Genomic DNA, 18,455 nt, shown 5'->3' on the forward strand with positions numbered 1-18,455 from the left:
AATAACAAAAAAACACATTTATAGAAACATTTATATAATTTCGGATCAATTTTACGAGAGTTTTGGCCGCCCTTTCACAAACGGACAGAGATAAGTGTGCAAAACTTACATTTGAAAAATCGATTGAATGTCTTCAAGTGCATGCACTTACAAATAATATAACTTAATGATGACTAAGATAAAAAAAAACATATCTCCTTCCGATAAATGCAATTACCGTAGTTTGCAGTACTGTATGTGCAACAGCCAGGTGGCTCAGCTGTAGGTTCACTCAGCCCATCATCAATATTTATTCATCCATCCAAGGCTGATCAAATTTGTACCACTCTGTGGAGAAATTAACAATGGTCTTCCTATGGATAAGCTCTCCCCTGCCCATAGGTTTTGGGCATTTTCATCACTTAGGGCTGTAAACGTATGAGCACCATATCAGATGATCATTAGTGCAGGAAATAGCGTCGACTTTTGCTTTATATGCACAACAAATTTAAATAAAATCATTTATTTAGCACGACCAATTCAACATACGTGCTTACGTCATCATACGTAAGCACGTTTCAGTCAACAATATTATTTGTCGCCACCTAGTGGAAACTTTAATAAAAGAAACTGAGTGGATTGTAATAATAGTGAGTATATAAACAAACAAGGAGATGTATTGCAAGAGTCACTTTATTTTTCATTAATATTAAAGTAGTGAAGTTGCCTTTACATGCTTAAGCTGTTAATTTATCCATTGCATGGGTGGACCTTATCCTTATCAATCATCCAGACATTTGCCCCCTCTGAGAGATTTTGCAGGAGCCGCCACTGCACCTAAGCCACAACGGGGGCAACTACATAACCGAGTCAGTCAGTAACATTCTGACTGACCCACGATGCCGAGCGAAGACCGGAGAGACGTAGCACCGAGGGTTGATTCCAGAGAACAGTCGCGATCGGGGCTTGGGGCTCCGCCCTTGGCCACAACCCCCTTCCAGATCCTTCCCGAAGGCTCTGGCCCCTACATCACGTGTCCCTCTCTCCACCCCTTTTGAGCCCCCCTTGCCACCTCGTCCAGTCACGTGCCCTCTCAGGGTCACCCAGACTGTCATGTCCTCACTCGACCTCTCTCTCACTGTTACCAGGACTATGCCCCCTAGGGCCTGCTTCCTTGCCATACCCACTCTGGTGCCAGAGAGAGATCCAAGACACAGCTCCACTCTTGTGGCAGTAGCTGGCGCTAAACGCAATAGTGACCCCATTTATGTCACTACAAATGAATGCGAATTAATAAACTAAATTTTTACAAACTAAACATAACTAAAGACCTTGAAATGTATTTACAGGTCCTATATATTGAATGAGATGTTTTTGTTCGTAAAATAGTCTAATTGGACAATTTCGAATGGAACAGTCATTTTCTCATTTTCAAGCGAGGTCAAGGTGAGTTAATGTGTCGTCCTGCAATTACGGTACTCGCGTCTGCCACTGCTGTCAGATGGGCCTCCCACTATAATGTGGTCCTAATGTACCACACTGGAATACAGTATATGTACAGTATGTATGAACTTATTTCGCATTGTACTTAAGAAATCGTGCTAATCGAAGGTGCGGGAAATAAAGGTATTGGAATAGGTGGGAATACCCACACTACCCCACCACACAACCTGCCAATCGACTAAATGGAGTGAAATACCGTAAAAGCAGTTTGCAAGGTAAAGGAATATACAAGTAAAATACACGTGGGTACAGTGTCTGCCGCAATAAATGGCAACACATTGAATATGTCATGCGCATCCAATATTTTATTCAACAAAATTGAGATTTTGATATACATTACTTTATTTTACAAAATTTTAACTGAAAGTGCTCATGACTAAAAATATAAATTATTCATCTCTACATTCATGTGTTGTGACAACATGTGTCTGTTGCTTAATACTTTAACTGATTTAAGTCATGCATTAGCATCACGATGATATTTAAAAATTAGTGCAAAGTTGAACATTTAACGTACCATTTCGTATTTACTGCAATCAGTACGTCATACTTTTTACATTAACCATCACATTCTAAAATATAACTCAAGCAGTGGTTATTTACCTTTAATATGTATCAGGTCATCTACTGCATGAACATAATTTATACTCTAACGATTTTCAAGATTTACAGGGTTTATATCTGTAAACTTGACTTATTTTCAGTGAGGAGCCAATATTTCCTGATACAAATGGTGGACATATCTATGAATGATATCGACAACTTCATTAAAACGGAGGTGTGGAACCTAATACAATGGTACTTATCTCGAAAGGTTATTGTATTGGTGCTAGTGCAACCATGCAATTAAATTGTTTAATGCGAAACTAAGAAAGGTAGAACAGAGATGGCAATCCCAAAAGAGCAGAAGGCATGTTTAACAGCTTGCATATAAGTCATACAATCGGCATGCTAAACAGGATTACTTATTTTGATTGTAGAAGTAGTTTTTACATTCATCAGTTTTCTAAAACTACAATTTCATCATTCCTGGACGAATCATTGATTGTGAAAATATGAAGAAACCTTTGCTAGGCAGTTTTTCTGAAAAGTGGAAAAAACAAACAAATTTGAGTCAACAAACATTTCGATTTAAAGCTTTCGTGACTGCAGGGATTCATGTTCTTGGTTCTTTCAGAAAAGTCACGTAGAAGGGAAATAATAAAATAATAAAATAAAACATAATAAAATAATTCTCACGACGTTTCAGCCACAACGCAAGCAGCCGTCCTCAGGTGAAGAACAGGTCTGCTTGCGTTGTGGCCGAAACGTCGTCAGAATTATTTTATTATGTTTTATTTTTATTATTTTATTATTTCCCTTCTATGTGACTTTACCGAAAGAACCAAGAAGATCAACAAACATTATCGCCATTTTCTAAAGAAGAAACAAATGTGTGTCCTCAAGCCGTCGAGTGTTTGTTATGCAGTCTCATAAACTTCTTCATTAATCAAGCAATCACATGCCTGTATGGCAATTCCTTACCTACGCCTTTTGAGAATGACACGGACAATCCACTGGGCGAAGAATGGCCACGCCAGAAGAAATAGCAGCGTTAGGCGTGACAGACCGGTGCGTTTTCCTGCAGCACGCTGTCAGAACAACATGTGCTCACTATTTGCAACAAGGACCAACCCTCGAAATCTGCTGTAAGCGACTTTGTTTACACTCACCAATCTTAACGGCAAATGTCCTTCAAGCCTCGTTGGAGATAGAGCCGACATAGCCTGAAAAAAAAAGAATTCAACTTTTACAGTTAAATACACAATACACAATGCCTGTGACAAAATCACGTGACATGCTACTGATCTCGTCAGATCACAGACACTAAGCAGGGTTTGCCTTAGATGGGCGACCACCATGCATAAAACAGGTGTTGTAGGCTGCTGCAGGGCTACGTCAGGGTGGTGCAGCAGCCTCTCCCCACTTTCACCAAACTGCACTGACAAGTATGGTGAAGTATGCTTAAATAACCTGCTCAGTGCAAGGAGGCCGTCATCCAGCAGTGGATTGCCAAAAGGGCTGTACATGGAAGCAAGTGTGGTCAGTACACAGCAACCTCTAACATACTTTCCAAAGATAAAATTCATAATTTGGATAAAGCATTAGTGTAAAATCAAGCCATAGATTTAAACAAAGTTGACATTAAGCAAAGATTAGACCAACGTAGGTCAACAAATGCAGATTTGATTCTTGTTGGTTGCTGAAAATGTTTGGGTTTCAAATTAACATTTTGGGAGCATTCAGTTCTCTAAAAACAGGTTTATGTCACCCGAGCCAAATTTGTCACGCTGACCTGAGAGGAGACAAGTGCCTCCAAGCTTCCAAGCTGGCGCAGAACCCTCTCCATGTCCTCCTGCAGCCGCTGGAGGGTGATAGTGATTTGTTTGCTGATATTGAACGTCCGTCGTCTCGATTGGTCAAATTCATTGCTGCTGCTGCCGCTAGTGCCAGCTGTTGGCTCCTCCATGCTTCCATCGACCAACATGGCGAGTCCTTGGCCTGGTGATGGATTTGGGTTGGTGGTAAAGCATTATAACTCTGCTTGCTTGTTTTTAATGCCACATACAGCCGACTACATGAATGAGTTGGATTCAAGTGTTTTTCTACTATGCACCACACCACATGCAATAATATATCAGTAATAATATATCATAGATTCTGGAAAAGGCATATGAATACCAAATACAATTGTCTAGCTTTTTTGTCCTTTGCAAAGGCATTTGATTCAGTGGAAATGTATGCAGACATTAAAACGCTAACAAAGCAAAGCATATTGCTCCAACATGTTATTATCAATGCCAAATATGTTCTTAATAGTACAATTTTTTATTTTTGTATTATTTCCCTTCTACGTGACTTTACCGAAAGAACCAAGAATATGAATCCCTGCAGTCATGAAAGCTTTAAATTAAAATGCCAAATATGTCATATTTGGGATTTATAACCCAACCGATAATAGGTACTGCATATTCTCAGATTAACATAATCCATTGTATTTTATATTACATTAACTCTCCTCTGATCTTCACACCTGACAGGCTTACAGTGACGACATTACCTTTACTCTATTTAAGATCGAAACAGGAAGACGTTTTCACAATTCTGGAAAATTTCCTGAAGCTGTTTGTAATAACCAGCGAAACGTCCTCAAATTGTAAATGTTGTGGGTTTAGTCTGCAACACACCGGTGTGCTGAAGTAGTAACTAATTGGCACGTTTGTTCACGTGACAAATCTTACTAATTGGCTGTCGGGTGGCAGTGGGTTAACACCACTTTTATATTTACGTGATAGAACCCCATTTTTTTATTATGCAAATATTAAATATTACAATAGTTTCATAACTCATTTGTTGATTAAATAAATATTTCGATTGGATCTTTTTGCCAGTATCAAACTATGAAAAATAAGAATAGGTTTTACCCTTTTTGGCAATAAAACAGGTGTTAATTTTTTAAAACACAAAATAGATACCTTGTAGCAAAACATGCAAACAAATATTGTTAATCACCTTTTTCCGCTTGAATCTTGAATTTTTCAGTGTCTTCATTTAGGATTTCCTTACCATGAAGTTGAATAATACATTGTGAGGCACAAATTGTCCCTTCCCTGTAATGGATACCATTCTTTTCTGGTGACATTCCTTCTCCACTATGGATCATTTTACTTTTTCTTTCAAAATGAGGTGGCCTAAACGAGCCATTGAGAAGCATCTGCTGGCCACGATATGTCTTGAATTTAGTTTCGTCATTGACAGGGCAGTTAAGTTGTGCTCTGCTATGTTCCATACCCTCTGTGGCTTCTTCAACATTGAGGTGTTCCATGGAGTCACAGTAATGTTCGCTGTCCGAATCACCTGTGAAATGTGGCAAAATTACACCTCCATCTATTGCAGACCGTTTTAGTTTGCCACTCAGAGAGATTGTGATTTCATCCGATGCACTGCCTTCTTCTCCTTCAACGTGTCTCAGCATAAGCAAAGGCTCCTGTTCCACTGTAAAGGAGCTTATCTTGCTTTCATCTGGGTTGCTGCCTTTGGCTGCTGTATCTGCCACAAAGTTGACACCTTGGAGTTGGGTGCATCCAGAGGCTGGAAGATTGAGCAAACTCCTCTCAGGGGAAAAGGACTTCTCATGCTGTAAATGTTCATCCTGGTGCAAACAGTTCATCTTTGGTTTATTGGTTTCATCTTTTTGGAGGGATTTTAAAGCAGTGCCCGTCGTAGCAGTTAAAGGGAATCCATTATGTTCACCCCAAGCAGGACTGTCAGCTGCATGTTCGTTCATCTGACGATTTTTCATTCGCTTTTTTCTGAGAAAAATAAACACGTTAAAATTAATTTTATATTACTTTTAAGACTTGCATTGTACATTTAAAATACCAGTTAAAGCATATGCAAATGTAAAAACGTCACAGTTGAAAGAGTGCCATTTATTGAAGTCTACAAATGTTTACTGTTTCTTTCATCATCAAGATAATCTTCAGTGTCATATTTTCCATTTAAATTTATGTCATGACATTTTGAATCAAGGCTCTGCTGTGGGTCTTTGACATTCTGCATGGGAGAAGACTTATGCCAGTCATTTGGTTCTGCAATACAGGCACACGCACACCGATATTTTCCACAACTCACCCTGTTTTGAGGTTTCATACAGGTCTCATGCAATTCTGTCCGTATTTCAAATGCACATTTATTATACGTGCAGGTTAGACAAATGCATACTTAATAATTGCTTACCCAAGCTCAGGTATTTGGGGTAGTCCGATATGTTTGGTAGGTTCAAGTTTTGTTTTGTCGATATGTTCAGGCTATTGTCTACGATCTCGTAAAAAGGACCAAGCGTGAGAAGAAATTCTTCCACTCGGTCTGTAATGGGCAACATTTCCAATATCTGTAATGACAAAGTAAATAACCATTGTTAATATAAAACATTAACTTATTATGCTTTCATGTTTTCTGCACTATGAACCTGGCGACCTGAGTTCGATTCCCGGTCATGGCTAACATCAGTGGCGAGTGATAGCTGAACTGGTCCTCACCTACTTCCCTTCACCCAGTCTCACTGACCAGCTTGGTGAAGTTTAGTCAAACAACACCCATAACCAACATGGCGTCAGGAAGCCTTCATCCAACAGTGTATTGAAAAAGGTCTGTAAATTAATACTTATCCTTAATTATATATATTACCATATTAAGCTTGTCTTGACTCTTTCTGTGCAAAACTACAAGACCGGTACCTTTCTGCTTACGTAGACATACATACCTGCTTGATTTCATTCACGTACTCAGCCATAGCCTCTTCCTTTGACATCTGACTCAGTGCATTCCAGGCATCCCTGGCATATTTATGCAAAAAAAACACTGTACTCAGCCATATATGTTCAACATCATTATCGACAAATTAACAAAGCATTTGATTATAGACTGGTGCAGTGGAAGTTGCACTTCAAAAGGGCCAAAGGGGAAAAAGAATATCAGGCAAAATCATATATAGTTAACATAAAAAAAACTATATTAGCAGGTTGCTTAATGTAGGTTAACACAAAGCAAAAGCTAGACATGATACGGTTACTGGAAAAAACAAGTGCTCATTTTTATATCTAATTTATGAGACAATGTTTTATATTTTTTTTTAAATAGATGCAACTCTCCAAAATAACCTCCACTGTAAAAAAGGAAACTAAAGTGACATGTAAAATAACACAAGTATGTTTGCATATAAACGCTAATCATGTTGGTCAATTTTTTTTATTTTAAGCCACTTTGGAATGCATGATAATTCCATTCCACATTTCAGTTTAGAGTAAACATAAAACTGTTTTATAAATCGAATTCTGGATGAAGGCCTCCCCACACAGTATAGCTCACAGAGGTTATTTGACTATATGTCATATTGCTGACTGGCCAGTGTGGATTGGTCAAAGTAAGCAGCCTAGAGGTGAGGGCATAGAAAAACAATGGATTTAGCTGAACTGCCATCTGCTGCCCACTACGTAGCCCCACATAATGACAACCTGTTTGTGCATGGTGGTCACCCATCCAAGCACTATCCAGGGTTATCCCTTCTCAGCTTCCAAGACAGGATCAGGAACATTCCAGTCAATTTGGCCATATGCTCTATTTAACCCAGTTTACAGTACACAATAAAAGTATACAATATAGAAGCAAACACGTCTTTTGAAGCCAAAATCATATTGATTTGTAACACGTGAAAATATCTGTGTCAACATCATTTGCTTCCTCTACCACTTTTGGCGTCCAAGTGGGTCCCAGAAAGAAGGCCTTGAGATGTTGCATGGCCCCCGTGTGGCTTGCTTAAAGAATCCGTACAGTCTCAGCATGACCTCATTGGACGGCTGGACTGATCCTAAAACAGCACATGTGAAGAAAAAATAATAATTTTATTTCCACACTGAAGTTCGTGACAGCGTTATCTTTGTGCTGGGCTAATCCAATGATTTAAGTAACCAATTTATCGCTTTCCGGGTTCACCTACACGACTAAATCGGGGAACACGAAAATATTTCACGAAAGAAAGTCTCACCTCTCCATGTTTGCGCTGCTGAACGCGAGGCGGTGGCGGGACTTAGCGATTTCATTGGCTTTATCAACTGCCGCACACTGGCTGTGAGAGGCAGGCTGCGTGAGATTCCGCTATTTTTAAATAAGCCTGAATAATCAACCACAAAAGCACTAGTAGATTACACATTTTAGTCAATTATTCAACTTAATTGGCTCATCAATCTGGCTCTATTTATTTTTTGTTCATGACATTGGCTGACATCATGGGACCTCCTTTGCCAGTACCAAAATATGAGAATAGGTTTTCCCCTTTTTTCTGGCAACAAAACAGGTGTTAAGATGTTAAAACACCAAACCTGAAACCTTTTACAAGGAATCATGTCTGCATTAACCACAATACTCGTGGTCAGAATGCAAACAAAAAACATACTCTGGTCTAACACTATTTGAGACTGGGCTCGAAAGAAAGCTGTCTCTGGTGTGGACCAATCAGTTTCAAAGACAATGCATATATTATCAGAGTATGTTTTTTGTTTGCATTCTGACCATAAGTATTGTGGTTAATGCAGACATGATTCCTTGTAAAAGGTTTAAGTTTGGTGTTTTAACATCTTAACACCTGTTTTGTTGCCAGAAAAAAGGGGAAAACCTATTCTCAGACATTGGTTGACATTCTAAGTTTCAGGAAATTGAATGCAAATGGAGTGAAATGTCAGACATTTAGACAATTTTGCATGTACAAAACGCCTGCTAATGTAATTGACAACCAATTATGGAAGTCCCTTGATGATCCATATTAATTAGGACCATATGTGCCAATTGAAGAGCGCTGGTTTGGTTATTAAATATATGTCCCTGCTGATTTGTCATGCACATATTACACACAAATGCCACCTGTGCATAGGTTTTTCGTGATTTTCCCAATGGTTCTGTATTCCACGTAGAATGATGCTTCGCTGAGAAGACCACACATAGGTTATACTAAAGCACCATTCTGCAAGATACATGACTCTGTATAGGGGAAAAGCTTAAGTGTGTCACCCTAGGCAGGCATTGGAAGTGAATAGGTTACAAAAAATAGTTTTTCCACACCATTAGAAACAGCTCTTTGTCATTTATCCATCTCGTGTCATCTTCATAATGGAGGGTTGATGTCCAAGACAGATGCTTTCTATATTTCACGATCTTCAGCATCTCTCGTAGAGGATTCTGTCCAACTATTCACATTCTTCCTTCCTCTTCCCTACCAGTTTCCCCTGCAGAATCATCTATGTCATTTCTGCAGCTGACCTACCTAGGGTATGTTCTTGTATATGCCACCTTCCTTTTTATTAGGCTTCCCGTTAATTCTTCATAAACACGATTGCCAAAAATGCTGGTAAAGATTTGAGTGAGCTTCAGTTTGCTATTATCATAGTAATGTGCCAGGCATAGCTGATACTCATTTACAAGCATAGTGATCTATTATTACACACTGGAATTCACTACACTGCATGTGACCAACAGAGGTACCTGCAAGGTGTCCGTCAAAAGTACAAGTATAGACCCTTTGACAATACTGAATACTGAAGGATAATGGCCTCCTCATGCCATGTGGGCTCTGGGGTAATTCGCCATACTTCACCACACTTGTTAGTGTGGGTTGGTTGAAAGCAGGAAGCGTAGATGTATATAAGTCACGTTATTCGACAGATCAGATGCGTGGTATTTCAATGCTTCATTCCATCAAAATGGGGTCTAAAGTCAATCCTTGCTTCAATGGCAAACTGCTGTAGACAGCAATTTTAGGTGACATGAATGAATATGATTCACAAATATAAGTATTTTGATCGATACGGGCTCTGCAAAGTTTTTTAAATGGCAGCTCGAGAAACAGACTGACATCCAATATTAAACTGAATGTGCATACAACTTATTCTGGTGATGATGACCAGTCACTTTTATGAACTACTTCTTGTGATGATAAGCAGACTGTTTACGAGCTGGTTCTTTAATACATTTACTTGCAGTCAACTGAATGAGATACAACCATTCGATTCCATGCTTTTTATGTCTATCATAAACAAGGCTGCAACAAAACTGGTGCCATAATGAATGCATGCTATTACAAAATAATCATGTACAGTTTATTCTGTGGGGAAAGGTCATGGCTGTGGATGGAAAATGTAACCGAAATATGCCTATCCCTTGTACCAGCATGGCAAGTGGTGGTGGCCACAGAGGTGCTTGCATTGTATTGCTAGGTTACTAAAATAGACTCCACAAATTATGGTTGTAAAGTGGGCACCTGATTGGTGCCTTAAAGTCAAGAGCTATATCCGCCACAGCAAACATCATTGCAAGTACAGCAAACCCTCTATATCCGCAAGGCTTACGTTCTTGAAAATGCTTGCGAATACAGAATTAGCAAAAGCAGAAACCTTGTTCCAATGGTAAAAATGGGGTTATGTTCCTGGTACGAGTGCACATAGGGGGGAAAAGGTAAATGTTTCATAACAATGACTATAATATATAAATGTCATATTGTAAAGAACAATGTGTTTTTTACGCACAATAGAGAAGGGGATTGCTGCGAGATTGAGGACCAAATGTTGCAGCCGAGGGGGTGTGCCCAATCTTCGCAGACAGTTTCAAATGCAATATTCTGCGCGCACTTCCCCAGTGTCAGTGGTCTGGCACGTACATTCACGAATACTGTAGTCCAACGGGTTACAAATAAGGAATTAGTCTCCAGCTAGTAGCTCGCAAATATGCAAAATTCTCGAGTTCAGATCTCGTGCATTGCGACAGTTTACTGTACTGCCAACCTTGCCTGAGTGTCAGGTATGGATGGGTATACACAGCAGTCGTCGGTCTCCGAGACCAATCCTTGGTATTGATGCCAGTTTGAGGACATTTTCTCAAGTCTCAAGTTCTTCACCTTGGCCTCAGCGGTATGGCCTCAGTGTGAAAACATAGCATAGAGGCACCCCACCTTGACACTGGCCTCAGCATAGAGGATCCAGCTTTGACTGGCCTTGACATTAGTCTCGACCTAAAAAGCTCCTGACCTCGATCTCAACCTTAGCCTTGTGGGTCTCAGCCTAGAATATAAGATTGATGCACAGAAATGCATCAAGCAGTGTGTAGCATAAGGATATTCTGTAACAAGAGCCCCTAGGGGCAGTGTTAACAAACATTGTAGAAGCTGTGACAGCAGCTTGGTGCCAAAGATAATCACTCTAAATGCACCTGATTTTGTTAAATATTGGAAGCTAAGCAGACTTGGGCCTGGTTTGTACTTTTATGGTTAAGCAACAAAGATTACCAAGTATTGTAGTCATGGGGTTGTGAGGCGGCCATAGGACAGTACATTTAACCCCGAGGACACGTGGGGTTCATCCAAGTTCTCTGATTTCCTCCTACATGCCACAACACTCAATAATAGTGCTAACCAAATCCAATGCAGGTCCCTCCAAAAACAGATGCTTAATGCTCAGTAAAACTTTCTATACAAATGTCTGGCATGTGTATAAGTACATCTACACAGGTTCCTTTTGTGCCAGTAGGATTAGGTTGCATTAGCACTTTGGACAAGTAATCTTAGATATTATGGGCATGCCCAAGGTCACCTTGGACAACTGCAAAGTCAACTTAACCTTGTGAGAGTAGTTTATACTGCTGACCAATATTAGAGTTAATGACATTTCGACACCTTGCACAAAACAGTAAAATAGGAACCTACAGCCCCCAGGCGAAATAAGATACGCAACCCAATTCCATATGGGCTGCAAGGATGTTGGCCACATTAAAAACGGGTACTAGAGGGGTATATGTTCAACCTGACACCACCATGTTTCTAGTTTTATCATGTTTAATCCCCTGTAAAGGTGAGCCCAAATATGTTTGCTCTATTATTGAATAACGCTAAGGTGTGTATTAATGTGTGGTTACCTGCTAAAATTTCCATTTGGCCCTTATAGTAAGGATAAGATTCCCTACCCCTGCAGTAGATTGACCACAGGTCTCCTACATAGGGGTGCCACATCTGAGGTACAACAAGCCAGGATGTATCATGGGAAGAAAAATATCTGATTAATTACCAGAAGATGGGATAAGTATGTGTAAATGTATTGTCTTGAGTGGTGTATATCTATGTGTAACGGGTTCCGGAGACACTTGTAGAGGTAACTTCTTTATTACGATACAACACTCCAACAGTCCAACTCTCCAACAGTCCTGATACTCTGTTACAGCCTAGGTACACAGCCTAGCTACACAGCCTAGATACTCTACTCTGGCTACGCTCCGGAACTCGCCCTCACAAGGTCGTAGAGTCGGGAGTTCCAGAGTTCCAGCACTCGCTCTCACAGCGTCCCAGGGTCTTCAGATGGCTGGTCGTGGGTCTTGGGTCTTGAGTTACAACTGGGCCCCGATCGTCCAGGGAGCTCTCCTTTTATGCCTGGTCCAACGAGGGGTGGGGCCGTGTGCGCCACCAGACATCCCACAGAGCACACACAGCCCCCCCCCCCCCCCCCGTTGGCGGCGCCCAGAGGCTTAAGCGTCTGGACCCCCTGGGAACCCAACGCCTGGCGCCCAGAGGCTTAAGCCTCTGGACCCGCCCGGGAACCCAGAGCCCCCAGCAGCCCCTCCCTTCTTATGTCACTACATATGTAACTGACAAAAACTGTGACTTGAATGTCCAAGGAAGCCTTACAGGTTTCCAAGAATAGCTACCTAAAACAGATATATACAGTACCGTATACTCAGATCTCCAATCTGTGTTTCCACACAAAAAATAGAAACATGTTTTAGTCCATTAGCCAGACCAATATTACCTTCTGGTTCTCGTCAGGTCAAGAGTTTACTTGCTTAAACGCATTCAACTTGATATTGATCTGGAAACCCATTCATCTGATGGACTAAAATATGCTTATTAAACAAATGCTGCTGCATTATCAGTTACTGGCAAGAGGAGCACTCAATATACAGGCATTTCCCGGAGATATGAACGCCCGACTTACAAACATCTGCACTTACATGTGAACCACCATAAGATGTTATTCTTTTTAACCACCCGAATTGCAAACGTTTGCTTGTCCAGTAAGGTCTCAGAGTACGTGAGGGTTAAGATCTGTGTGCCTCTGCGTAAGCGCGAATTCGCGTAAGTTGGGGATTCGCCTATACGAGGGTATATAAAATGTAAGCATGTATATAAAATGTATATAAATACATAAATGTTTAATAAAGTACAGTACTGTGTAGTAAATTATTCACTAATCATATGTATATGATATATACGAAAGATGCTAGTTGGGTGGATTCATTTCTTGCACGGGTGATACAGTTACACGCCATCAAATAAACGTTCACGTGATGGCGGGGCATGATTTGACTCGTTTCCCGCCCCGTTTGTGTAGTGAAAGTACGAGTCACAAGTGTAAGTATGAATCGGGGTCGGTCGCGTATGAGTGCGTCTGCGTACTCTGAGCCCGCGTACTCTGAGACCTTACTGTTCTTACGAACCGAACCGCAGAACAATTTTGTTCGGTGGAGCGATCCTCCGCGGGATGTAATGAGTCCCAGCATCCCGTGTGATGCATGACGGTGAACCGTTTGACTCAATAAAACAGGTTTTTTTTATTTTCATGTCACCTTATTTTATGTTTTAATCAATATACAGTAAACCGTATGTACAATTAAGGATTGAGTTCCGACATACAAACAAATCGACTTACGAACGGGTCTCAAGAACGTAACCAGTTCGTAAGTCGAGGACTGCTTGTAAACCCTATTTAATGCAAAACGCTATCGGTTTGTGTACCTCCAAAAGAGTTCAACACTGAGGAAAGCAGGCCAGGTGACACAACTCTGCAGGTCCGCAGCCATAATGCTGGCGATGCTGATACCCCGAAAACCATGACACAAGGGAGGACTCACCGGTGTTGGGTAAACTCTGAATAAGCTTAACAGCCGCATCAAATTGCTTTTGATGCTGAGATCCGCCGTCTGCCATTGGGAACCCTGCCTCGCCTTCCTATAACACCGGACTCACCTGGAGAGAGAGAGAGAGAGGAACAAGTTGGTTTTAAATTGATTTGAGACACGGATGGTCTCGTTTAACCAGTTTCCTGGCCGATCTGCAAGGGAGATCCGTGGTGTGCGAGCATAGCCGTAAATGTTTTAGAGAACAAACGCAGGGTCCTTAAGAAATATTGCACAACTAATAACTAACGAGGTGTTTAACAATCTAAGCACAAACAAAGTGTGCAAATGCGACGACAGGTGGCAGCAAGTAAGCGGAATGTGTCCATAGTCTAGTCAAACAGTGGCATACACACACGCCAATCGAAAAACAACAGGACACATGTAGGAGCCCAAGAAAGTTCGGTACAGGTGCAAATAAACTCCGTGTTTTGGCCGAATCGAGAGGTAAAGAATGGGTAGTGAAGGGAGGGAAGCAAGCTATAGATGAGCATCATAATCATCGTCATAATCATCGATTGCATGATAATCATTAGTCTTTGTACAACTGTCGAGGATCTGAATTGGACACAATTGTGATACTGTACGGTATCACAAGATCAGAATCAGCAAGGGTTTTATTCGCCGTGAAAGTTCGCACAGACAAGGAATTTACTTTGGCAGGAAGGTGCTTACATTCAACATATAGGAATCTTAAATCTTAAATAAGTGGTGTACAAGTCGAACTATACTAAAGGTACAAAGTCTAACTAATACTAAGGGGCTAACGTATGTAAAAATTTTGAATAAAATAAAATATAAAATAGCTATAATATACACTATTAAAAACAAAATACAAATAGGGTAAATCAAGTGACTGCATCATCCATTTGATGGCATTCAAACGCAGTTGTCCGTACGCTTAACATCGGTAACTTTAAAGGGAGAACAAGTAGCTCTGATGATGATGATGACGAAGAGGATGAGGGCATCCATACAACAGTGCTTAGACAATGCGTGCAATAACAGGACATTTGATGAACTTCGTTCGCACCGTACATAGCCAACCGTGCTAATCGAAGGTGATTATGGGGATGCATTCATCCAGTCGTCGATAACTGCGAATGACGATACTGGAGATGCATTCATCAAAGTGGATTTGCAATAAACACGACGGTCAGGCCACTGTCCAGCAATGGATTAGGCTAAGGCTATTATAATAACATGGGAGCCTTGGTCCAGAAGTGAATGAACAATCGATCATGGAGATGCATTCATTCAGCAGTGGATAAGACCACACACACACACACACACCTGTCAACCCCTTATCAGTGCCTACATTATTACAGAACAATTCAGACCTTATCGTTCACCCCTTGCCCCTTATAATTCCCAACATTCATCCTGCAAAGCCCCATCACGAGGGAGAAACACAAACAAATAAGACACACACACAAAAACCATCTTGTTGTTGCAAACACAATTTCCCTGTACAAGAACACGGGGTGTAACCGTGTGGCTTTAACACGGTGTGAGACCATAACGTGACGACGTTAGTGTCCATATTGTCCACTACAAACAGCATTGACTTGCACAGCAGAAGCAGCAGCAGCAACATGAACGCCACCCCACGGGCATCGGCACCTTGCACGTCTGACACTCACCAATGCGTCTGTCCCACGGCCCCGCTTTGTCGCTTGCTATTTGTCGCACCAGGACGACGTCTCGTTGGTAACCTCCTTGAGGACGCTGACGATGTCGCCGCCGTCACCGCCGCCGTCGTCGTTTTCGCTTCAATCTCCCACCGCCGCCGCCGCCACAGCGGCACTTTGCTGCGGCGTTGAGATGTCACGGAACCCTTCGAGCTCTGCTTCAACAACACTCTCTTCCCCTCTCGTCTCACACCCGCACCGCCCGCCACCAACCCCGAGTCTCTCTCTCTGTCTGTGTCACTAAAGTAGCCGCCTTCACCTTTGGCAGACTTGCTCAGTGCTGCCCCCCGTCGTTTGGGGAGTGGGACAGCGCTTCTTCATCCATTGTTCCACCCCCCCCTCCCTCACCGCTGACCCCTGACCCCGGTTGGCTGCCGAGGTTGCGGTGGTGGCTTTGCGGTTGGTGGCTTTGCAGTGGAAAGAGCTGATGGGTTTGGTGCGGGCTTTAAATGGGAAGATATTGTTTTGGGTGGGAGGGAAACTCATAAATGATTCCTCCGATTTCGATTTAAAGCTTTCGTGACTGCAGGGATTCATCTTCTTGGTTCTTTCGGTAAAGTCACGTAGAAGGGAAATAATAAAATAAAAATAAAACATAATAAAATAATTCTCACGTCTCCAGTGTCAGATACTGTTCTTCATCTGAGGATGGCTGCTTGCGTTGCGGCCGAAACGTCGTGAGAATTATTTAATGTTTTATTTGTATTATTTTATTATTTCCCTTCTTCGTGACTTTACCGAAAGAACCAAGAAGATGATTCCTCCGATCCCCACTAGATCTGAGGAGGAGCTTTGCTCCGCCTGTGCGTGTCCTTGTGAGTCTCTGTGCGTGTCTGTGGGTGGACCTAGGAGTCTTATCTGTGAGTAAAAAAATAATAATCCTTGATTTCTTTCTGAACGCAGTCGAGTTCAAATTGTCATTCCCACTACGGCCTTACGGAGCATTCCGGCCCATTTCCATCACTGAGTTTCGTATGGCCACTGATGAGCAACTAATAGCACCTATTACGTTCTTGCGTATGGCAATATTATGCATGAGATGAATGCCAGTGTTGGATGTCTGCTAGCCACAAGAGGCCTTCGTGAGAAGTTCCTCCTCCTTTGAAAAAGCCGCATACTACAGTGGTTGACTATATGGTCCATATAGTTTGGGTTGCATGGTGACAATCTCACTGTGGATTGTCTTTAATTTTCCATGCTAAACTTTTTTTCTACATTTTACCAGGTAAGGCCCACTGAGCTATATAGCTATTTTTCAGAATCGACCTGGCCACAAATGATAGCTCTGCTGAGTGGCTTATCACGTGGAAATGTATAGCAGCCAAATACTATCACGCATGTTTCTAAGTGTGGAGATGAAAACCGGAGGAGAAAAATCCATGCGACCACAAGGAGAACATGTAAACTCCAAATATACAGGTGTCGGGGTCTGGATCGAACCCACGAGCTCCTGTATACCAGGCACGATAGTTAACATCTCGCTACCGTGGCGAGATGTGCGCATCGGCCTGTTAATGTTCTGGTGCTGTTGATGGTCCCACCGGTGTCTTTCAGGAGGAATGTAAAAGACAGGAGGTGCGATTATGTTTGGCTCTTGAATGAGATGTTAATTCTGGACATCTGCGTTGTTCCACTCTGTTCGCTAGTATTCTTCTGGAACTATGTGAGATTCTCGGATGGTGACAGGGCGATCCCAGAAGGGATGGAATAGGGACTTGAGTTGGCGGTGACGTACATTGTTGAAGTCTTGGTTGATGGGTAGGTTGACGTTGCCAAAAAAACGTAAACAGTACTTTCACAAAACTATGATAGATTCGGTGGAATAAGTTGTGGCATTGAGAGGGAAGACATCATTAATTTGTCGGGCATTTTATGTGTGCGTGGATTATATAATTATCAATCTATTGCAATTACTAATCTACTCTATGGCAATTATATCAATTACCACACGATCGAAAGGGTTCAAGCATCGCTAAAATTTAAATACTGTATCGACAATGTATTCTATACTGTACATAGCGATGTTCATCGCCCCCTATTGCGAAACCTTGGCAGGACCCTCTTGAAAAAGTCACGAAGCACAGGCCATCCTTGGTAAACAAATGGAATAATATTTAGCACATATTGTCAGTGAAAATGTAATCTTTATGTTAGTTAAACGAGCATGTTAGCACATAGAAGACAACCCAAACAAGGCAGCATAAACGAATTAAGATCATGAACCCGAACATTTTAAATTACCAAATCGCTAAAGGCAAAATCCGTCACGTCCAAAGTATATGGATACACTTAGATAACTGTTTCACCACTACAAAGTGAATTGAGACAAGATATCCATAAATGTTTGGAATGACTATTGGCATTAAGACCAATGTTTCCCCGCAGTATTTGTTCAAATCGGGAAACGCTTTTTAACGATTTCCACTGAGTCTCATCAACACACAAACCACGGTAACTTTTTGTTTTACGATGCTAATTTTAACCTTGATTGCAGATTCTTTTTTTTCTGTTCGGCTTCACAAAACACTGTGAAGCGACGCGTTTGGTTGTTTGGACGGATTAATATTTAAACTGGCTGGAATTTCACTGACGGAGCTGTTCTATGCCGACCTCGCGCTCGCGTGGATTTAAAATCCTGGCTATGAAAACAAAATCATGAACCACCCCCTTGTTGTTAACGCCGTCGCCCTACCCTGTAAGCCGGGAAATAATGCAAGCGGTACTGTATTGTATTCAGCTGCCGTACCGGGCAGA

The 18,455-nt window shown here is 41.5% G+C and overlaps 1 protein-coding gene across 1 annotated transcript; it reads right to left on the bottom strand.

Moving 5' to 3' along the window:
* Positions 1-1,774: 1,774 nt before the first annotated feature.
* Positions 1,775-15,938, bottom strand: LOC133344815 (acyl-CoA-binding domain-containing protein 5-like). Its single transcript, XM_061555025.1, has 11 exons — positions 15,654-15,938; positions 13,966-14,080; positions 7,771-7,891; positions 6,788-6,860; positions 6,262-6,415; positions 5,969-6,113; positions 5,035-5,834; positions 3,818-4,023; positions 3,195-3,248; positions 3,007-3,113; positions 1,775-2,565 (listed from the first exon to the last, which is right to left on the bottom strand). The coding sequence occupies exons 2-11, from the start codon at positions 14,039-14,041 to the stop codon at positions 2,553-2,555; spliced, it is 1,749 nt and encodes a 582-aa protein (XP_061411009.1). The 5' UTR covers positions 14,042-14,080; positions 15,654-15,938; the 3' UTR covers positions 1,775-2,552.
* Between the last annotated feature and the right edge of the window lie 2,517 nt (positions 15,939-18,455).

The sequence above is a fragment of the Lethenteron reissneri genome, chromosome 20 (assembly GCF_015708825.2).
Source record: "Lethenteron reissneri isolate LAM-NWPU_2019-01 chromosome 20, ASM1570882v1, whole genome shotgun sequence".
NCBI lineage: Eukaryota > Metazoa > Chordata > Hyperoartia > Petromyzontiformes > Petromyzontidae > Lethenteron > Lethenteron reissneri.

Coding starts and splice junctions, on each gene's coding strand:
- LOC133344815 (XM_061555025.1), bottom strand. CDS start 14,041: ATGGCAGACGGCGGATCTCAGCATCAAAAGCAATTTGATGCGGCTGTT. Junction 6,114..6,261: donor CCCCAAATACCTGAGCTTGG/GTAAGCAATTAT, acceptor CCTGTATTGCAG/AACCAAATGACTGGCATAAG. Junction 3,249..3,817: donor AGGCACTTGTCTCCTCTCAG/GTCAGCGTGACA, acceptor TTTTTTTTTCAG/GCTATGTCGGCTCTATCTCC.